Source organism: Xiphophorus maculatus, chromosome 5 (genome assembly GCF_002775205.1).
Source record: "Xiphophorus maculatus strain JP 163 A chromosome 5, X_maculatus-5.0-male, whole genome shotgun sequence".
NCBI classification, from domain to species: Eukaryota; Metazoa; Chordata; class Actinopteri; order Cyprinodontiformes; family Poeciliidae; genus Xiphophorus; species Xiphophorus maculatus.
This window is the reverse complement of record NC_036447.1, coordinates 15,717,959-15,741,023: the sequence shown is the minus strand read 5'-3', so window position 1 is coordinate 15,741,023 and position 23,065 is coordinate 15,717,959. Positions and strand designations below refer to the sequence as shown.

The 23,065-nt window shown below is 39.0% G+C and overlaps 1 protein-coding gene across 1 annotated transcript; it reads left to right on the top strand.

The window, feature by feature from the left end:
• The first annotated feature begins 2,154 nt into the window (after nt 1–2,154).
• On the top strand, nt 2,155–22,139 carry LOC102225810 (programmed cell death protein 4-like). Its single transcript, XM_005807126.2, has 11 exons — nt 2,155–2,612; nt 11,575–11,874; nt 12,079–12,176; nt 14,836–14,949; nt 15,131–15,352; nt 16,086–16,183; nt 16,301–16,415; nt 18,008–18,115; nt 20,129–20,239; nt 20,455–20,594; nt 21,066–22,139. The coding sequence occupies exons 1-11, from the start codon at nt 2,567–2,569 to the stop codon at nt 21,115–21,117; spliced, it is 1,404 nt and encodes a 467-aa protein (XP_005807183.1). The 5' UTR covers nt 2,155–2,566; the 3' UTR covers nt 21,118–22,139.
• Nucleotides 22,140–23,065: the final 926 nt, after the last annotated feature.

Sequence of the window (23,065 nt, the reverse complement as noted above, 5' to 3'; positions counted from 1 at the left end):
TAAAACAAAACAAAAACAATTAATTTACAGATTTATTTATTTATTTTATTTTTTGCAATACTTAAACAGATTTAAGAAAAAAAATATTTTATTAATTTACCTGGACAATAAAATCGGAAGAAATCAGAAGAGGCCTTATAGAGTTCTGTAAAATACTAGTAATTTGTAAACTAAAGGTACAAACTGGAGTCCCTAAGTCAAAGCCAAACACCCTGAAGTTCACATCCTTTCTGCCTTTCCAGCAGCTACAAAAGCCCAAACTGTAAGCCAAGGCCTGATGCTAGACTGTTACCTTGCTTGAGTTTTGTGTGCAGAAGAGTCTGCAGAAGACTGTTTGCTCCTTCATCTGAAACCGTTTTCTTCTTCCTCTGAACTCACGTTTTTGCAGCTGGATTACACCTAAACATCAAACTGTTTTCCTTTAAGTCGTGCACAAGTGAAACAGCAGGAAGTCTAACAGTATCTAAATGTGGCTGTTTGTGTAGTACTTCAGATTAATATTATTACTACATGTGATGTACTTTGAGGGTATCTTTGTGCAACTCTACCTGCAGCTCCTCAGCGTGTTGTACGCATGTGTGAGAGAGTTTTTGTGAGGCTGTGTTGTTAAAATTGTTGCTTATTGTAAGTATTTATGGTAGCTGTCATAATGTCCTTTGAGTAAAAATACTCAGTTTCATGTATACCAAGTTATTTTTTTATATCCTATTAGAAATTGTAGCTATTATGAATGCAGGTCATGTTTTTTATTTTTGTCTATTTGCTTTTCAGTGTCGGGTTTATTCCCATCAAATACATGTGATCAACAAAAATTGTTTTTGATAAAAAAAAAATAAATGAATTAATATGATATAAAAATCAATTCACATGTCTCTATTTTCTTTATTGTGTTGCATTGCTGTAGGTGTTCCTTGTGGTGTAAATTCTGATGCATAGCACAATGTGCTAAAAACTCCCACTCATAGGAATAGGTCACTCTGAGTACAGTTTCCTATGAACCACTAACCCAGAAAGCTCTGCACACATTTCTAGTTTACCATCAGTGTTGTAATTTGGCTTACAGCTGATTGTGTCGAGTCGACCATCCCGACATCCGACCTGCCATTCGTTACAACTCCGTTTTCCACATATTTTTACATTGGAATCAGGATCCTAAAAGTGTTTCAAAAAACTTTTAATGACTTTAGAAATAACTATGAATGATCTCATTGTGTTTTTATAAACTGATTTGTTTATGTATATAACTCCCCATTTGGTGTGACATGCAATTACACATTGGAAAACTCAGTCAGTGTGCAACTGACAAACCTTTGTTTTTATTAATTTATTTATTTATTTATTTTTGCATGGAGTCATGGGGCTCATCATAAAGGCTCACATTGGTTTCAACCATAGATTTTACTGTACCGGTATTTTATTTATGAATGTAAAATAGGAAGGCTAAATTCATGTGCTTGCACACTTTTAATATTTTTATTTGTAAGATAAAAAAAAATCTTAAACTCATGCATAATTTCCCCTTCATTTCAATAAAACTGAAATCAACTTATGGCTTAGAAGTTGCTCATAGTATCCCTATGACAAATAACAGGGTCTTAGCACTGTCAATCATCCTAGTGCACATGCTGCTCATACTCTCCCCTTGCTCTTTGCTGCACTGCAGTTTTTTCCGTAAGCATAGCCTGCCATGAATGCTCAGGCTAGTTAGCATGAGAATTCATGCCACCAATAAAGGCAGATAAACAGTTTTCCTGGAATGGTAAGCTGTTTCTCTGCACATTTGGCAGCATGTACTTAAGCATGATCGACAGTGCTAAGAAAAGTAAACGCAATTGAATAATAATAAATGTAACTAGTTACTACCCAGCTCTGGTTCCAAGCATCATTCTATATCTGTATTAAGCTAGATTTAGTTTGCAGTAAAAAAGAATTATGTAGCAGTAACTAATAGCTGCAGCTAAGTAGCCTTACATTTTATCACTAAAAAATAAAATAAATAATTGGACTAACATGGCCTCAATAATTATTCAAGACCATTTTAACTCCTGTTTTGCTTCTGCATTATGGCTCTGCTCTGTGATTGGTCGGGCCGGACCAGCACCCACCCCCTCCGCTGACCACTCCCCATCCGTGTATTTTTCCACGTGACTCTTCTTCTGAACGCTCCTGTAAAGTTAAAAACAGACTTTGTTTATCTTGCAGGCGGTTTGCTGAAATCCAATCCGACCAACAAGCCAGCTCTACTTCCCCGACGACTTTATTTTTTCCGTCTTAGCCACTGACACTTCGCTCCTTCACTCCGTAGCATTTCGACACTCTATGTCATCATTTTTTTTATTTTTTTTATTTACCCCTTTGGAGCTCTTAGTCAGGGACGGTGCACCACGAACGAAAAGAGGAAAGCATTTTAGTCATTCCAGTTTTTCTCCACGTATCTCAATCTGTGCGGACAAGCCTTGAACAAACTAGCGCAGCTTTGCTCCGGGGAGGGGGATCTCCTGCCACTGATTGCAGCCCAGCACCGTGACTGTGAGGTGGGTTTTTAACCGAGCACTTGAAGAGCGCCATGGCGACCCAAGTGGATGCGTGGTCCTCCGCACCTCAAGCCGACGGTGAGTACGTGATCTCAGCCTCACGTTTTGTGGCGGACTACGCGTGGGATGAAAACCTAAAAATCACAGGCGAGGTGGCGTTTAAAACTGCAAGATGGGGCCTTCAGACGTGCTTTCCACGATGCATTGTGTCCGTGCATGGGATGGGCTGCAGCGCCAGCCATGCTCCACCATGTGCCCTTGTTGAAAACACACACGCATACACACACACACAGCGACGCACCGCGTACGTGTGGGACGCGCTGCACTTTAGAGCAGATGTAGTGCTTTTATTGCACTCAAGCCAATGCTGTTTTGCTTCGACGAGTTTCTTTTATTCGTGGCAACTGTGTTGTTTGACTCGTCTTGCATTTAATCCTGCCACGGTTTTTGATTGGACGTGGCCACTTCCGCTTTGCACTCGAGATTGCACACTCAGGTCTTTGCGTTTCCATTTTAACGTGTAGTAACGATTCCACGCACGACGAGAGGCAGCAGAACCAGTCGCGGTCTTTCGATGTAGGCTTTATTTGCAAGAATCATCAAGGCGCACACGGAGACCGTTTACTTGTATTTTCGTGCACTTCTATTGCATTCATTAACGTACTTCAGATTTATGTTGCTTTGATCCACAACATTGATTTATATATATATATATAATTTTTTTTATTTGGGGGAGACTCAATCAAAATACCATCTAAAATAATTCTTTTGACATGCAATGAATAAATAAACGATCTTCATAATATCCTCAGAAATGCTTGCACAACAATAATACGGTTTTAATATATTTTCTTCCTTGTTAATAATAGAGCTCCACATACAGTGGCTCCATGCTCCCTCTATGTATGCCAAGAAATGACGTCAGCACGTATATCCCACAACAAGAGGCACCAGGAGAAGGCTTACATAATCTGTGATGCTGTGTATTTAAACGTTGCATAATGAGACGTATATGCTGGGCCTGTCACTTGTAAAGTAAGATGTAAAAGTATCGGCATGAGATACATGGTTTTCAAAATATTTTACAAATAAAAATCTGAAAAGTGTGGCACGTAGTTGTATTCAGCTTCCCTTTCCTGTGATGCCTCTGCTTATAATCACATGCAACCAGCAAAGGCCAGGCGAGGAGAGAAATTATCAGCAGCTCATAGTAACTCTGGAAGACTTGCAGCGAGCCACAGCTCAGGTGAATGAATCTGTTTACATAAAAGCCATTAGTCACATGTCAGGAACAAGTTATTATTATTAGAAGAAAGCCACAAATTTCCCTCTGTTTTTTAGTTTTGTTTTTGTCAACCACCTAGGTGTAGAAGAAGATGCCGTGAATAAAATTAAAGTTTTTAGCTCACAGGTGTTGTAAAGCTGGCATCATTCCCTGTTATGAAACATGGTGGTGGCGGCATCATACTCTAGGTAGAGGAAAGCAGCTGGATTTGAAATATTTGCTTGGCCAACGGGAGGATCGCTGCCAATCCTCCCGTTGAATTCATCTGCTATTATTCATCTACTATTATTGTTCTCAAAAGAACAGTGTGGGAAGACTTGTGACGCTGATTTCAATTCTGTATCCAGTTGTGATTTAGGAATGGCGAGAGGAGGCTCATTTTTGTGGGAAATGTTTTGTGAAAGAGCTAAGAGTATGTTCACTAAGATTCAGTTGCACAGGTAGACCCTGTTTACTGTACTAGCTGACTTCTGAGAGTTATTGTTTACACTGAGTATTCTTAGTTTATCCAAATGAACGAGACCAAATCAGATGTAGCCTGCTATTTTCAGATTTTGATTAATAAAAAAATGTTGGAAATTGTTTCTCAACTCTGCACTGCTTTGTGTTGGTCATCACATAAAACCCAAGTAAAATACTTTGAAACTTATTGCTTTAATGTGACAAAATCTCAAGTGCTATGAACACTTTTTTTGCAAGGCGCTTACCTGAGGATGAGGAAATGATGATGTCTGAACTCGAATGTTCTCTTCGGCCAGATTCAGTCGATGAAGCACTCTCTGTTGTTGTTGACATGCTGTCTAATAGTCCATTGTCTGTGGCTGGACGGCAGCTGGCTGCTCCTTTGTACAATATGGGTCAGCATAGACATTCAGTTCCCCCAATAGTGGGTCAAACTAAGCAGACCTTAAAGACGCTTGTTATGATATAATGGTTTTAATATCACATATAGTGGTTACTGTTATGACATTCTTTTGAACACTCACGTACCAATGAAAGTTAGAATGATGGCGTTGTATCAGCACCCAAAGTAATGTGATTACACATGTGGCTGAACGAGACTTTTTGTATGATAAACTTGAGCAAAAATGCAATTACCAGCAGACATTTTGAAGTATCAACTATTTGATGTCGATGCAATTAAAATGTGAGTGCAATTGAACTTATATCCTGAAGCCTTTTCAGCTAGTTGGTGAAATTTTCCTCTAAGGAATGCAATTAATATGAAGAATACCCTGAATAGTAGTGAGAGCAAGAGTCTGAGCTGGGAGCTGCACCATGTATCGTCAGGATTTCATCAAAACAGCATCGCATTGTGCAATAGTACCCCTGCATGTGAGCATGATGAATGCAGTAAATGAGGAGAAATTATATCCCAAGCATCAAGAATTCAAACCTTGCATGTCATTAATAAGATATTCAGTCTGTTGGAAATTCCAATATGTCACACATTTTGCAATGTATACGATAAAGTTCACACAGAGCATTGAAGCGACCATTGAAAAAAAGAGAGGGGCTAGGAAAATGCTTTTTTTAAAATTTTTTATTCTCAAGTGATTTTATCGCATTTTCTGGGAATAGTAATGCCAGAAGATAATTTTTAATACAGAGTTTCAGCCTTACTCATTTGATTCTCCAGACACCAATTCATGATAGATGTTGCTGTAGATGGAAAGGCTGAACAAAACTCTGCAGAGGGCAACGACTGGCTCCAGAACTTAAATTGATCTGAATCCGTTTCCATGGCTGCTTCCTCTTTTCCTCTTTGATTGGTTTCTTTGTAAGCTTCGCCTTAATTAAATAGTTACATTAAATATAAGCACTGCACTAGCGCATTCAGTTTTGGACAAAATGCAAAACCAGTGATGTACGCAGGACAGATACCCATTATGCAAACAAAATCTGGCTCCAGAGCAATGTGATTGATTTTTTTTTTTTGGTTTTCTTTTTTCCTCCCACTAATGTTGCTGGAAAGATATTCAATAACATAGACTTCAGTGTGCAGACGTGGTAAAATGAGGCTCATCAGAAATCTCTCTACATGTCAGTCATTCAGCAGCAATGATGGGTGTGGCAGCAAATTCTGCAGGTCCTTTTTGGAAATCATTTTCTTGCTCCCTAAGGAATGTTTTCACCAGACCGTGTGGCTTTAATTACGAGGTTCCACAAAAGTGAAGACAGAAACAATAATACTTTTCTTTGGCTTTTCTATTATCTTGCATTATTCAAGCACACACCTCTCTGCTGCCCTGCGACAGACTGGCGACCTGTCCAGGGTGTACCCCGCCTCCCGCCTGGAACGTAGCTGGAGATAGGCACCAGCAACCCTCCCGACCCCATTAGGGACAAAGGGTGAACAGAAAATGGATGGATGGGTGGACACCTCTCTGCTTTTGCAGGCCTTTTCTTCGTCTTATCCATCCTCCAGATTCTAATACAACGTGTTTGGTAAAACTCAATACCGGATAGTTTTACTCAGTTTAATATTTTTGTGTTTCAGAAATCATATATTTTTTATTCTAGAGTCCTACTATTAGCCTGCATCTTCTGCTCCTAATGTTGGACACTTGCTGACTTTTCAGCTGGATGTTTAACTATAATATACAAACCCCCATTTGTGTGAACATTGATGTAATTCCTTCCTTCCATCTTGGAAGAAACTCTATAGATGTCAAGTCCGATTACTCATTGAGTACATTCTATGAGCATCCTGGTTGGAACACCCCCCCCCCCCCCCCATCAACCTTTGGTCCACTCATGCATTAATGACATGTTTGCTCACACTGTCTGAATCCATTTAGTCCCACAGGTATAAGGATGGCAAACCCATCCATCCCCTGTCATATCTCAATCTGCTTGGGGAAGTTGCTGACTAAACCAGGCCTGTACCCAGTTCATCTGTTCTTCCCTAATCATTTACATGCAGTTTCTTTTTTTGTGGATCTGTCTTGTCAGGCAAAGTCACCCCAGAAGCTGACTTGATACATTTCTTGAAATAAAGTTGCAAGTTTTGACAGTAAAAGAAAACATTTCTTGACTGGTAGCTTGTGTGGTCTTTCCCTCTGTTAACACACAAGATTTGACTGTTTCTAACAAACCTGTATTTAGGGGAAAGGTTTTCATTCTGGCTCCCTTTCATAAAAGCCTGACAGTTAAACCCCAAAGCACATCCACACCCTTCCTCCAATGTCTTATAGATAAAACAGAGAGGCTGCTATGCCTTATTCCTTTATCTCAGCACAGACTCATAGGTTCTGCTTTTTTTTTTTTTTTTTTTTTTTTTTGTAGTTTTAGTCTTCAGTATCATGCCTAATGGTAACGTTATATCCCACTGTCCAACTGGCTCTTACAAATAATAAAATCCACAAGTTTAATCAAACAGTTGAATTTTTCTCTCTCACTCTTTCCTTGGAAAAATCAGCAAGTGCAAACAGAGATACTGTAGTACTGGTATGTGCAAATACTGTAATACTATTCTTTTAATTTAGCTGTTTTCTGTCTCTTTTTAATTATTTTTCATCAAATACATGAAAAAAATAAGATTTTAAGATGTAAGGAAAATGACCTTGAACCTATGAACAGTACAGATGCAGTCCTCTGAGATTTATAACCCAGTTCAGTTTATTCCTCATTATTAAGCTTCTTAAATTTGTTTCTGTATTCCACTTTGTGTGTGGGAATCGGAGATTTAGTTCTAGAAAGAAAAAGACAAAAATGATTAGAAGTTGACAGTTTACTATAGTAGTGACAAGCATGGCTAACTGTAAACACCAGTCTTTGTGTACTAATAACTTTTAAGGCCCATTCTGCGTTTGTGCTTCTGACCTCCTAACATTGTACAACTAAGAACAACCATAACAGCTAAAGTTTTTGACCATACAAAAATGAACAAAAAGTGATGAAGGTTTTTCAGTCAGCTCACCGGTTCTGTGGAATAATGTCCCAGATGAGCTCAAATAGTTAGATTTACCTTCATATTTTAAGTCCTTCTTAAAGACATATTGAAACTTGGAGAATCCGATGAGTGATTTTGTTGCTTTCCTCATGTAAAAATATACTCCTAAATTAATACATTTTGCACATTAGCTTTTGCTATTGCATCACAAGTTTAAATAAAACAGCCTCGTTGTGTTTACAGGTCACCTTCAGACATGTGTTTAAAGGCCATACAGGAATAATAATGTGTATTAAGTTAACATGTGTCTCTTTCAGCTACAATGTTTGGTTCTTGACTCTGTTTGTGTTCGTAAACATTTTGAACTTAGATTTCACTTGCATAGATGTAAATTTGCTCTTCTAACATAAATCTAACATCCTTTTTTTGTGCTACTAGTTTTGCTGCTTGTATGGTAAAACTTTTTTTTTTGAGCAGAAGAAATCTATTAACAGCCCGTATGTATATTTAGAGCATTAAATACTGTCCCTATGCGAGTCATGTGAAACTTCTGCCCCACTGACTCCCTTCTGATTCATAAACACTCCTACTCCATGCACGCCTACATCCAAACACTTTAGCAGGTTTGCAGGCTGTGGAGTCTTCCCACAAGCCTTTGCAGAGACTTAATTTCTTTGTCCTGCACCTTTGGTACAGATTGTAAGCTGATTAAATGCAAATATGTTTTTGAGGATCATTATTTCAGTTTTGGAGCACGCTTGGTGACGTCCAACGCTACTCGCTGCTGCAGTTTCAGCCAACTGTCGGCGACACTCAGAGCTGCCGTTGTGTTGTGCAACTCTCAGCAGTTACGGTCGAGCTCTGTTATCACAGAGCAACATTGTCCTCGCTGTGTTCGGGGGCAGTGTTGTTCTGCTTGTTTTGCAAGGCCCGTCTTGGCAAACGGATTTGAGTTTTCCTACAAGCTCTTATTTTGCTGGGTGCTCCCTTCCAGTTGGCTGCAGAAGTGGCTTGGCCTGCAGCCATTGGTTAGTTCCTAATTTATGACCTTGCTCGGACCTGTAGCCTACATTAGGGAAGGAGGAGGAGGTGCCGAAGGAAGAGATGACACATGGACGGCTGTTTACAGATTTCTGAAGGCCATGGGTGTGGCTGTGTGCTTGTATTGGAGCAGGTTAAGTTAGATTTAGATTGCTGACTCAACTGAAATCTGCAGTGTTTTTTTACCTCCTCTTGTGCTTCTTAATTTAACATAACTGTTTCAATAAGAATATTAAGATACTCCTACTATTTTATAAAAATAAAAATTGATAGTAAGAAGTTTCAGTGTTTCACTCCACAGAGCACACAATATTTTAAGAATTGTACCACTTTGATTAGAGGTTCACAGTGCTTTCTGGAAGTATTCACGCTTTAAAATTGATCATGTTTATTTGCATTAAAACTCCAAACTTCAGTGTATTTTATTGGAATTTTACATGATAGACCAACAGACAGTATTCATAATTATGAAATGAAGGAGAGAAGACAGCACGACTGGACCATAAACACTTGAATATGCTTTGACTTAAACTATTGCGGTTTTGGTTCTGTTGTCCTTTTTTTTTTTTTTTTGGTCTTTCCATCTGTGTATCAACTCCCAACCAGCTTTCCTGTTCTCGCTAAAGAAAAGCATTCTCACAGTACAATGTTGCCACCACATGGTGTGTAGTACTTCCATTACATGTAGCATTTTTTCAAGATCAGCACAAACTCCAGGACATCTTTCACCAGCGGTTTTCTTTTTGTCACAGTTGTATAAAGACTAGATTATAGATTAACAAAAGGTTTTTCTGGAGCTGTGGATTTCTGCAGCTCTTCCAGAGTTACCAAGTTTGTGGGGGGGTAACAATACTTTTGCAAGGCAGTGTAATTTTTTGTTCCGAAATACTAATTGTTTAATCATGTCCTGCTACTATGACACTAATCTCCCTTAAGTTGTATGGTAGGTCTGCACTGTTATTGAAAAAGCATTGTTCTGTTATCAAAATGCAAGATGCACAGTGTGAAAATTATGAAAACATGCAAGTGCAATGAATGCTTTAGATAATGATGTCTAAGGCCTGCACTGCATATTCAAGCTGTCATGGAAAAGAAAAATGATTGGTCCGAGAAAGCTAGGTATTTGTTGGTTTCTTAGGATTTTGTTTTTCTGAAACTGGTCAGCTCTATTGTGCAGCAGACCAAAGGGAGAACCATTCGGAGGACAGAGGCTCCTTTAAAATTTCCAGTTTACCTCTGTGTGCCTTTACAGGCTCTGCAATCTGCTATTTGAGGGATTTAGGTTTTAATTACATCTTGTTCCTGTGTTGCCTCATTGCTGCTTTTCATGCCATGTGATCAAACTTGCATCCACCCATACCATATGTAGTCAGGTCCACTGTTTAAAAAAAAAACTGGCGTCAGCATTTCTCCAGCATGTGCTTGGTTCTCCCTCTCTCTCCCTGCCTGCCACTGCTGCAGCTGTGCTCCTCTCCTCTTCTCTCTCTGTGCTGTTCTACACACTTTAACCTGACTAAATATAGGATTTCATCCACACTGGAGTAGTAGCATGTTAACTTGACCCAATGCATCTCTGTATATGTAGGAAGGTAGGGGTGAGTTTTCTCGACCACGTGTTTTAGCTTACAGCATTTGCTAAATTCTTGATATCATTCTATTCTCTCTAAATTGTGGGGAGAAACAGCGTTCAGGAACCTATTTTGGTGCTACTTCAAGTTTACATTCAACAACATCACCTCCAGAAAAGGCTATTTTAGGGAGCTGATTTTTATAAGTGACCATAGTTTCATCATGCAAGCATACCTAAAATCACACTGCAGTAAGAACAGTTCCTTTCAGAAAAAGCTTATGTTAGCATATTACGCACAACAAAACCAAAACAAACCTCTTAGCTTTTAGCAGAAGTGAAAAGAGTTGTGCGGCCGTGTTGCGAACCTGAGCTTACAAATGAAAAAAGCAGGTTTCAGGGATACAGAAAAGGCGTCTTCAGTCGTTGTGCGTTTTTTTTTTTTTTTGTGGTTAGGTTCAGTTACTGTTTGCACACCAAGCAACACCAACCCCTTTTGCATACACAGTTCTACACAAAGGTCAAGAGCAGTGGTGTCTGAAAGAATGTGGAGCTTGGGAAGGCCAGACCAGCAGTTGGGATAAATCACAGTGAAAGCAATGAAATATGTTTTTTTCATATAGTCTTACTATGATTTTGCAGTTATATAGCCAACAACACAGATCTGAGTCTCTTTGCAAACACAAATAAGCTTGAAATATCAAGAGAGTTTGGTGAATGTTCTTCACTGTTTATTTGGACTGCTCAGAAATGTTGGCTGCTGATCAGAGTTGTTTGAATTTTAATTTAAAAAATTCAGGTTGATCTGACGTTGCGCAATTGCAATATCAGTATGTGCAACTTTTATATGGCAAAGGACTGTTTGGAGTAATATGATTGTTGGATAACGTTTTTCACATCTTATGAACTTGTATTTTTTATTCTAAGGTAATAGTTACTCAGTTAAAGACTCATGTCAGTGAATGCTCAAATGATGTTGCCAAAATACTATGTGCTTCAATCATAGAGTGATCGAAGCACAGATGAGGAAGAGAAGAAAGAAGAAAATAGGCATATGTCTCATTGTCAACTAATATTGTCCTGGCAATATTTGCTATTATTATCATTAGAGCAAGATGTTCTAATAATGTGGAGCCCTGACAGATGACCAGTTAGATGCTTATAAATTACTTTTTCTACCACAAAATTGTGGCTTAGTCTGTGCATGTCTTCTTTTGATAAAATGTGTAAAATTCCTGGTTTCTAACCACAGGGGCGGTTACTTTGGATCACCAGCCCGAGGCCAGCTGTCCTTACAGTGATGACGATGATGGACTGGACGAGGCGGAGGTCAATGGCAACTGGACGCCCCAAGAGAAAGCACTCCACGAGGCTCGCCTCAAAGCCAAAGCCAAGCGTCGCCTGCGCAGGTCCTCATCCCGCAACTCGACAAGCGAGTCCGTCTCAGAGTCAGGCGAGACGCCAGGAGGCGACCCGCACGCCGTGAAGGGCAAAGTTCACAACAACGACCGCAAGTCGAGGACAGGCAAAGGCAGAGGCTTGCCAAAGAAAGGTAGATATGATTGTTGATCTGATTACTATCAGCTTCACATATGGAGATGTTTTCGGATCAAATTCAAAGTTAGTTTTCTCCATGCAGCTCGAAAAAATTTAACTGAAATTATTATGACTTCCTTTCGTTAACTGTGCAAATTACTGGATAAATCCCACCTTATGTTTTAGAACTTCTTTTATTTTTTATTTTTGCTGTGTTCAGGTGGCGCAGGCGGAAAAGGAGTTTGGGGTGCTCCTGGGATGGTTTATGAAGCTGAAGAGCCGGACGTACGGGACCCCAACTATGATGAAGCTGCTCAGGTCAGTGGGTCCCTATGGGGATGTCTCTTTCCTCTCTTGGGTCATTTGTTTATCCAGACATGGAACATTTACCTTGTCATCTCCACAAATTAATTTTCGTCGATTTCATTAGAGGATCTTTCAACTTCTCCAGTTCCATTGAGACATACATCATATGTCTCAATGAGCATCATAAGTTTATGATATTAAATTTTTTGAAGCATCTTTGAACTCAGTATGTTCTCACTAGCTTTGTTGTTGACCAGAGAACCCTGATCAGAGGTCAGAGCACCTTTTTCTAAAACTGATATAAAGAACATACCAACATTCCCATTGTGACATCCCTGATCTCTTTGCTTAAAGCCAGCAGAGCTGCTTATTTCTTTGTCTCCTATTCACAATAAAAAAAAGTATACTATTTCCTCAGCAGTATAAGTTTTGGAGTAAAAATGAAACAGAAATTGTTGGCATAAATTGATTTTCATACCTCTAGGACATTCAGATAACTTTGTGCCTGTTACTGTATTTTCCCAGGAAACAAGATATGTGTTCATATTCAGACATAATTAAAACTAACAGATAATAGATTACCCATTGCTAGTTTCATTCACAAATGCCAGATTCACAAACACATACAGGTCATTGGAAAAAAATATATATATACAGTACAGACCAAAAGTTTGGACACACCTTCTAATTCAATGGGTTTTCTTTATTTTCATGACTATTTATAAGGCAAGAAATCCCACTTATTAACCTGACAGGGCACACCTATGAAGTGAAAACCATTTCAGGTGACTACCTCTTGAAGCTCATCAAGAAAATGCAGAGTGTGCGCAAAGCAGTAATCACAGCAAAAGGTTGCTACTTTGAAGAAACTAGAATTTGTTTAGTGCATATTTCCACATGTGTTATTCATAGTTTTGATGCCTTCAGTGTGAATCTACAATGTCAATAGTCATGAAAATAAAGGAAACTCATTGAATTAAAAGGTGTGTCCAAACTTTTGGTCTGTACTGTATATAAATTTATTTTCTTATAAAGTAATGACATTGTTAGTGAAGTAGTATAAAAAAAGACCACTAGCACATCAACAATCATTCCCATGTCTGAACAGCAGCAGTAGTAGTTTGTTGTGGACCTCCTCCTGCACCTGCACAAAATAATTACTGCACATATTTTATTTTATTTTTTGTCTTGTAAGAAAACTAGAGATCTGGCTGCAGTCATAGTTTGTATGTGTGACTATCCTGGCAGAGAAGAGACATAACACTGCATGTGATTTGGCCAAAGCTCATTAACAACACGCCGTCTCGCTCGATTGTTTAATCCAGATGGCCCTGTCCCATCACAATCAACGCTGTTTTCAATCTTTAACCCCGGTTATCATGTGAATGCGGGATGTGATGCTGATGGACTGGCTTGTTTGTCTCCCGGCTTTGATCACACAACTGCATTACTGCCTGGGAACTCGGCTTCTGTCTGTTTCAAAAGAAAGAAAGAAAAAAAAAGATCCTGATAACGGCTTTTGGAATTGGCTCAGAGAAGCTGGTTTGATTTGGCCTTGACTGGTGCACAAAGTCAGTTCAAATATGTTGAAAGGGAGCAGGGACGGAATGGTACTGAAAAATAAATGGGGACACGAGCAGTCAGTGTGGCCTTTGAGTCTGACTGCGGAGTAGATCAAGGATTTCTGAACCCTACAGGGTCATCGTGTGCTTGGGAAAATGTCAAAGTGTGGGGAAAAAAATGACTTATTTGGAAACTCTTAGAGTCTTATAATAAAAAAAAATAAATGCGCCCTGCAAAAGTCTTTACACACCTTGAACTTTTGCGCATTTTATCACATTGCAACCCCAGACTTCATTTGGTTTTACTACTAATGAAAATCTGAAAGGTGTGCTAATTCAGTCTCACACCAACCCTGAGCCAGACCTTTGTAGAACCACCTCTCACTAAAACTGAGGCTTACAAATAAAACTCTCTCTACTAATGTGGCACATCTAACATCTTATGTTTATTTTCAAGTCTTTCCCCAGATTCGTCATTGCATTAGACCCTGACATCAACTATTCCATTGTGGCTTTGGTCGCATGTTTATGGTTGTTTTGCTCCTGGAAAGTGAATGTCTGCTCCAGTCTCTACCAAGTTTTTTTTCAGGATTTTTTTTTGTGTTTAGCTCTTTGATCTAAATGAAATAGCTCAAGCTCAGATTTGATTCAGATCATCTGCAAGAAGCCATTTTCACAGATTCTCAAGATTTAGATCTGGACTTTGACTAGGCCATTCCAGAGGTGAACCTATAGAATGGTGGTTCAGGTCTTCTGCTGCCACTAAGAGGATCTCTTCCAGAACTTCCCTTTATGTAGTGCTAATTCATCGTTCCATCAAGTCTGAGTAGCCTCTCTGTGTCTGCTGAAGAACAGTATCCCCAGAGCATGATGCTGCCACCACCATGTTTAGCTTCACGTCACTGTGCGATGTGCAATTTGTTTTTCTCTAAACAAATTGTTTTATTAAGGTTTTATTTATCTTTACTTGTAAAACATGGCAAAATGTGAAAAAGCTTTAGGCTTGTGAATGCTTTTGTTGTGGACTGTAATTATAAAAGCAGTTTGTGTACTTCGTGTAAAATTTGGGGGCATTTCTGACTCATTGTGTGAATGTGTTTTTGCCACAGGGCGACACTGTTTATGAAACGGTTGTGCCAGAGGTAGAAGAGAAGGAACTAGAAAAAATGGTAAACCCGATCGTATTGGAGTACTTTGAACACGGAGACACAAAAGAGGTTGAGGTAAATGATTAAAACTGTACATTTCCTTTTTGTTTTTCTGTGCATGCATTGATCAGGCAGAAATGTGTTGCTGTAGTGAGTGTAAATGTTAAGAAACATTAATGATAGTGGCAAATAGACAGCATACTTTGTTAATAGAGTGACAGATCCTGACTTGTGTTCAATCTTGTGGTGCTTCCAGGTGTTGCTGAAGGAGCTCAACCTGGGCCAACATAAGTACGAGTTTACCTCTGTGGCTGTGTCCCTGTCCCTGGAAGGCAAGGCCAGTCACAGGGAGCTGACTTCCCGCCTGCTGTCCGATCTGTCGGGGAAGATGCTCACGCAGGGTGAGATGGCCCACGCTTTCGATAAGATGCTGAAAGAACTGCCAGACCTCATTCTGGACACGCCAGAGGCCCCTCAGGTAGGCCTGACACCCTGAGAGAGAAACGGTGTCAACCAGAGCTCTGGATCTGATCTTGGTATCGTTTGCTTAGAAGGGAGGAGAGGCAAAGCAGGGCTTAAGACACTTAAAAGATTAAAGATGAACAGAGCCCATTTTCATTAGTGTTTTTTTTCCCCCCTCAATTCCATGTTGTAGGCTGGTTGTTCTGCGTCAGCTGGATTACTGCAGATGGTCTTTCTACTGTATAACATTACCAGTTTGGTCGAGTTTTAAGCCACGATCAACTGAAAGTGATCAAAGACAGCATTAACTGATCAAAAATTTCGAACAAGAATTATGTAGTTTTTTTAGATTACAATTAGCTTATTTGTTGTTAAGAATAAAATGCTTTTCTGCAGTGCCTTTTGGACGGTATGTGAATATACTGTATATCTCATTACATAGAGGTAGTCTTCACTGTTCATCTACATAATACATAATTCACCTAGAGTAGGTATTGGTTTCAAACACTTTACACTGTGAACAAGTGAAATGTGGAATTTTTTTCTTTTGTCTCAATTTAATGGGCTCTAAAATTAAAATTTTTTCTAAATTGCAAAATTTGCACATTATTTTATATTTTTGACTGTCACATTATATAATCTATAAAGAAGCTACACATCAAACAAACATTGCTAACAAAAATGTTGAAATACTTTCTTACGTCTGCTTAAGTAAAAAGATTGTTGTCGTTTCCTCTTGTTTCTTTCAGATGTTAGGCCAGTTCATAGCCCGAGGCATAGCCGATCACGTCCTTCCCATGAACTTCCTGGATAGCTACAAAGGGAAAGTGGACTGTGAGCACGCTAGGTACGCCAGCATAAGTTGCGTTAACTTTATTGTGGATTTCCAGAAATGTCAGTGTTTACTATTTTAATAAATAGCACTATAGACATGGTGGGTATTTTTTCTTTTCTCCTTGTGCAGAGTGACTTTAGATCGTGCTGCAGTGCTGCTGTCCATGAAAAAAGGGATGATTGGTCTTGATAACGTGTGGGGTGTTGGTGGAGGTCTGAGACCCGTTAAACATCTTGTCAAAAAGGTGAGCAAAAACTAAGCAATGAGAGAATTTAGCTTTTAAATAAAAAGTCATTTAAAATTAATTATGATTCAGTGATTTATTAAGCAGTGTCTAACACTGGGGCACAAAGTGTTTGTATTGACCATGTAGGGATCTTTGTTGTTGTTATGTAACATAAACAGAAGCCAGAAATGCATGCTGGGTAGAGATCCGCAGGGCAGTGCTCTGCTGGACTGCTGTGTCAGCAGAGCGTTTTGTCCTCTCAGGAGCGTCCACGTTAAAAACAAGGACACAGGAGAGGCCAACACACCTTCTGTTTGTGTGCCGCAGCTTTGTTTTGATTACAGTTACCACTCCATCATCAGGGCTTTTCGGGTGATTTGAAGTGATGGCCGGTCACATTGTTGCACAACATTCACAAGAGCTTGTGTTCTGAAATGAAGCAATGTTGTGTCAGGTTGTGCTGTCAGAGTATTGTGAGGCCTTCAGACCTTGGAACTGCCCTGTGCAGTTTTGATTTTCTGGCTGAGATGAGTGCAGGTACAGACGACTGACACACTCAGGAGCTTTAGGACAATTTCTTTGAATTAACCTTTCCAGCGCTATCTCAAAATCTGTTGAAATGAATTTATTATTTAATTGGAAAGCAATGAAATCAGATGTTGGTTTTCTAGTATGTATATCAGTGGCAGATTTGCTGTAAAAAGTGGGAAACATGGATTATTTCCCTATTAAATTAGCTGTTGAACTTTCTCTCTCCACATTCATTCATCATTCCCATCAACGATTGGTGTCTTTGGTGTCAATATTATTGGCCCAGATTATCTGGTAATGTGAGAACACCCAATTAAAATCTCCCCAGAGGAGTAAATAGTCTCACACTTTTACATCCCACTACACAATGCTGCTGACTTTTCACAAATTATTGATGGACGTCTCCCATTTTGCTTACATCCTCTTTCCCAATCAACACCATAACGTGCATTGATCCCTCTGAAACAATAAAATGTGGGATATAATAAAGGATCACGTTTGATATAAGATGCTAATGTCTGAAATCTCACTATGATTGGGCTCAATTGGAACTTACTGTAGCTTTTCAATGATATTTTATGATCTTTACCTTTAAACCACCCACATGAGTTTCTTTAATTTTTGGGACTCAAATATTCAGATTTCCATCTGAATGACTTGGAAGCATTGTTATAACTCAGATGTGTAGAAGCATCTTGCAGAGATGACACTTTTCTCACATCTTAACCAGTGGCTAATTCCTGCATAAAAGGATTCAAATGAAGTATTTTGGTATGATCTGACTTTTAAGCATAGTGAAAAAATGTGCAATTGGGTTGAAGTTGGGGTTGTTCCAGCTTATTGTGAGCATGCTTGTAAATCCCAAAATCAGTTTTTATTTGTGTTTGGGATCATTTTCGTCCCAATTTCAATCATCTGTTGTTAAATGTCTTCTTACCCTTCAAAAATATAATTCAGTGAGTCTGACATCTTGTTCAACTCTAGTTGATGCATTAAATTTGTTCCCTGGTTCCCTGCAACGATTTAGCTGTCCAAGCAACATCAACTCTGACTGATTTCCTCATTTGTGTTTGCTGCAGATGAACCTTCTTCTCAAAGAGTACCTGATATCCGGGGACGTGTCTGAGGCAGAGCGCTGTCTGCGGGACTTGGAAGTCCCTCACTTCCATCATGAGCTAGTCTATGAGGTATTCAGTCAGTCTTGCCTCTGTTTCTGGTGTTTATTTGTTCTTCACCAGTTTATTACAACATGTTTCAAGCGGAGATGTGTGGGTCAAAACCTTTAGAAAGTGTTTCTTTTTCTTTCTTGCTTATGTCTTGTCAAGTAAGCCGAAGACAGAGCTGTACTTATGAATCTCTGCTTTTAATAGGATTCCTGTTTTTTTGCCAAGGACATTGTGTGTTTGGCTGTTACTCTCTCATTTTCAGTAAATCTGATCTTGAAGCCGAGTTCAAATTAGTTCAAAATGCCTGCAACTGTAAATCAAGCATTTATTTGTCCTTATCACACACACTGGCAACACGTTCATTTCTGAACTCGGAGACTTCTGTTTTCTTCTTTTTCTTTTTTTTATTAATTAAAGCTGGCAGCTCATATTTAGCAGATGATCTGTCTCTGTTGCAAAACAAAACTAAAAAGCACAAATTTCTACAAACTAACAAATATACTTGCATGATGTGTACTCTGTCTACCGAAGTTTGACTTTACAATAAGTAACAAATTGTGAGAAGTCTTAAAATGAATACATTTTTGATTGCAGTAGAATAATCTCCTAATAAAAATGTACTAACTGACGGATAGCTATAGAGATATTTTTTATTTACCTTCTCACTGTTTACAATGGCAAGATAGCACACATATTTAATGTGTGTGTTGTTAGGATAGAACAGGCTTTTCTCTGGCATTTCTCCCAACAACTATTTGACATGTAGATGTAATGCGAATGACTGAAAGATGCCACTTTTTGCTCATGTTTCCAAGCTGTTAATTTTGCATATATTTTTTTTTACATCCCATACTACTCTCACTCATTCAGGCTTGTCACAACTGCAGCTGTCTAAACCTTTAACTTATTGCTGTGATTGTAGACAATTTGATGCAAGTAACTGCTAGTTCCCAACTTGTGAAGATGAGCTCCCATCTGCTTTACTTTAATTGTATGTCCTCCTGCATTTCCCATTTGAAGTTTGGCTCCTACCCAAAAATACTGAAATATCTGATAAAATCTAAAATAATCATATTAATACACACAATTTATGTCAAAACTGCCACATGTACAAGACGTGCACAGAACTGAAATGGTATCCAGCTCATATCCCTGGCCCAAAATGCAAAAAAAGAGAGAAAAGAACATAAAAAATATGTAATAAAAACTTAATCTGTGGGTAATCCTTACAACAGCTGTAAATATATACAATATTCTTTGTTCATTTGAGGAGGAGAAAGAGAGAGGGATCAGGGTATGGGGCTCATGGGGGGTAGAGATCAGGGAGGGAATTCAGCATCCTGACAGCCTGATGGATAAAACTGTCTCAATCTGCTGCATGTTGCCCCGAGGCTCGTCATTTTTCTCCCTGAAAGGTGTCTCAACAAAACATTAATTCAGAGTTGTGCACACTTATTCAAACAGATTTTTTTGTTTTTCAGTTTGTTCGTATGGGTTATGGGTCATACTCAAGGTGTAAAATGTTCCTCCACTTCGTGACATAATCTGATCATTATATTGTAAAAAAAAAAAAAAAAGGGCATTATAACAAGGCTGTGGACATATTTTATGTGCACGGTTTATAGTTTCAGCATCACCACAAATGTTAAAGTTGAAATATAATATTCAAGTGTCCTATGATTTTTAAATAAATCTGCAAACGAGAGAAGCTCTACTGCTGCACTCATTGTGAATTTACTTCTACGATTACAAAGCGTAAGATGAGGATAATAATTGGGTTGGTGTATTAAGTGATACTATAAAGTTTGCTGATGCAGACGTATTCCTTCACCTGCAGCCTGCCCAACACCTTATCTTTCACATCTCTAGGATCTGGTCCAATATTAAATTGCTCTGTCCTTGTCCCTGCCCAACCCCCTGGTTGGAATTTCATCCTGTTAAGGTGGATACTCTGCCACCTCGTGGTGAAAAGCACAGCTGCCTTCTGCCTGATCATGTTTCATCTCTTATGTGGGTCTTTGTCGTTCATGTCAGGCTATAGTGATGGTGCTGGAGTCAAATGGGGACACTGCCAGTCACATGATGATGAAACTTCTGCAGTCCTTCTGGAAAACAGGCCTCATCACAGTGGATCAGATGAACAGGGTAAGGGAAACAAAATTTGCCTGGATTTTCAGGCTAGGGCTGAAACGATTAATCAGATTAATCGTTATGAATCAATTACATTCATACATTACAATCATCAAATAAATTAGTAACTGATTAATTTTTAACTCAAAATAAGGTCATTTAATGAAAGATCCACACAGACCAGTAATTAAGCCGGAACACCTGTTGACGTTCTTCATATATACGTGCAGGGTTTCCAGCGCGTGTATGACGAGCTGCATGAGATCTGTCTGGATGTGCCCCATGCCCACCCCATCATGGAGGCCTTTGTGGATCTCTGCTACCAGGAGTCTGTTATCACCAAACAGCTGCGGGACGCCTGTCCTTTCAGGTTAGTTCTTTATCAGTCACCTTTGTAACCTTTTTGCAACCTTTTATTATATTTATTCTAGGCCAATTCGTGTTGCTGGAAAATAAAAACGGCCACAAAGAAAAGCTACTGTCTGGCTCTAGATCGTTTTGTTACTTATGTTCAATTGAATGGTGAAGTAGAAGAATGACATGGAGTTTGGTTTACATGAACTTTCAATGTTTTTTTTTTTTTTGCACAGCATTATGGGAATGTTCTCTTACAATGCAAAGTCAATCAACCTCTTGAGGTGTGCTGCTCTCGCCTAGTATTATATTAGAAAAACGTGAAACTATTCGCAAAAGTCTGAATTTGAAACACGATCACAAATTCAAATCTTCTGCATTTGCACAAATCTTTGTAAAGCTCTTTATTTTGCGGACATGATTAACAAGCACAAAATATCTTTGGTCCAAATTTGTGCAACACGTTTAATTTTATTATGTTCACCAGAGGGCGGAAGCGCTTTGTAAGCGAAGGAGACGGGGGATTGATCAAGAACTAATCGACATGTGGAAAAGCAGGAAGAGGAGGACGAAGATGAAGGGAGGGTGTCTACCGCTCTTCAGCCTCTGTTTCTGCCTCCATGTGAATCCCAACCTGGAACGTTCCTCTCCTGTTGTTATTTTACAAACCAGCATTCACATCAAACAGAGGAGCTGCCTGGGCGCTGGGCTCCCTTCATGTCGTTAATTACAGTTTTTGAAGAATATTCTGTATCTCTGGGGTTGTTGCGACCCTCCTTGCTCGGTCTTTGTACCTGTTAGGAATAATTCAAGCTAACGCTGTGGGGAAACAGGTGGTTAGGCCTGAGTTGTGGCAGGGGTAAATCTTTTTATGTTTGTTCTACCTTTTTGCCATGTGTTTTTCACACAGGCACTAATAATGAGGGGGCAGGTCATACTGTACGGTCAGGGAGCTCAGCGGCAAAGATCTAAACCTGCTTATCCTCTGCCACAGACTATCTGAAATAATTTCAAAGAAATTGTTCTCTGTACATTCTTATTCTTGTTTCTCTCAGTTCTTTTAAAAAAAATCGGAGCCTTTTTTGTTTCCATCTTGGTCACATAGACCATGTGTTTACTTTGTAAAGCATCCGTTGCATTAAGATGTGTTTGGTCACTGTTTATTTGAAAACTGCATTTGAATAGGCAAAAATGAATAATCAGTTCTGAAAATGAAATAAACATTATTTGGGTTCACATGTGTTCTGATAGTTATGTAAAAAAATAAAATAAAGCAAGTATTTGTTATTTAGAGGAATAAAGACTTGCTTGCAATTAAGTAATGTAGACAACTGCTGTGGTCAGCAGATGAATCTGAAGAAGCAGATTAAAGAGGGTAGGAAAATGTTGTCAAACTAAGCTGGGATTGGTTTAATACCTCATTCCGGCTCCTTCATACCTTCAAATACAGTTTGTCAGTGAGACTTTTCTACCCTCTGTCAAACAGTTTTACATGTTGACCAAAGTTGTTCTCAATGTTTGAGTTGAAATCTTTCATTCAATAAAAAATGCAACAAATTGGTGTTTCTTTTCCTTCTCGTTTCATGACCGTTACAGTGAACAAGAGCAAGTTTCAAGATTTTACAGGGTAGTTCTGACTTAAACAAGCTGATGGAAAGTTTCAGATAGCTAAAGGATAACACAGGGGAGTAGTTTAGGCTTTAAAATTTACTCTGTTTAAACCAGGGGTCTCAAACTCCAGTTCTCGAGGGCTGCAGACCTACAGTTTTTAGATGTGCCACAGGTACAAAACACTGGAATGAAATGGCTTAATTACCTCCTCCTTGTGTAGATCAGTTCTCCCAGCCTTGCTAATGACCTAATTATTCTATTCAGTTGTGGTGCAGCAGAGGCACATCTAAAAGTTGCAGGACTGCAACCCTCGAGGACTGGAGTTAGACCCCCGGCATCTGAAAATGGAAAGAAGATGGCCCACACCTAGGTCATGATCCTGAAAAGGCTGGCTCTGGAGGAGTTGCAAAAATGGTAAATCGCTGTTGTGACGTCCATGCATAGTTCATGGAAGATCAACAAGAAGACAAACATGAGAAGTTTTGTTTGTTACCAGCCATCTAGAAGACAGTAAAGATATGACAGAAGATGGCCTATTACATATATTCTCAATAAGATACATTGAAATTTGAGTTTGACAAAATATGAAAGCTTTCAAAGAACTGAATAAGCCATTGCTCGGGTCTCTTTGAGCTCTTAGCTTGAGTTCAGAATAATAATTTCTGACTAAAATAAGTATAGAAAATGTTTTGAAATTGGGCGTCTTGATGGACACTGAAAACTGCGTACAAAAGAAACATTTCAGAAAATTAAGAAGTTATGCGTTTTAACAAAAGAAAAGTTTTAGTGAAAACGTATATGTTAATTGTTTGTGGAATAAAATTTGAAATATGCAACAGCGGTTTCAAAAATAAAATCCATGGTGCACTTTTTGTC

Bases quoted from the DNA above. Each gene is read 5' to 3' on its own strand.
- LOC102225810 (XM_005807126.2), top strand. From the start codon at position 2,567: ATGGCGACCCAAGTGGATGCGTGGTCCTCCGCACCTCAAGCCGACG. The intron at 15,353-16,085 runs GTAGGCCTGACA...TGTTTCTTTCAG, and splicing joins ACACGCCAGAGGCCCCTCAG to ATGTTAGGCCAGTTCATAGC. The intron at 16,416-18,007 runs GTGAGCAAAAAC...TGTTTGCTGCAG, and splicing joins TTAAACATCTTGTCAAAAAG to ATGAACCTTCTTCTCAAAGA.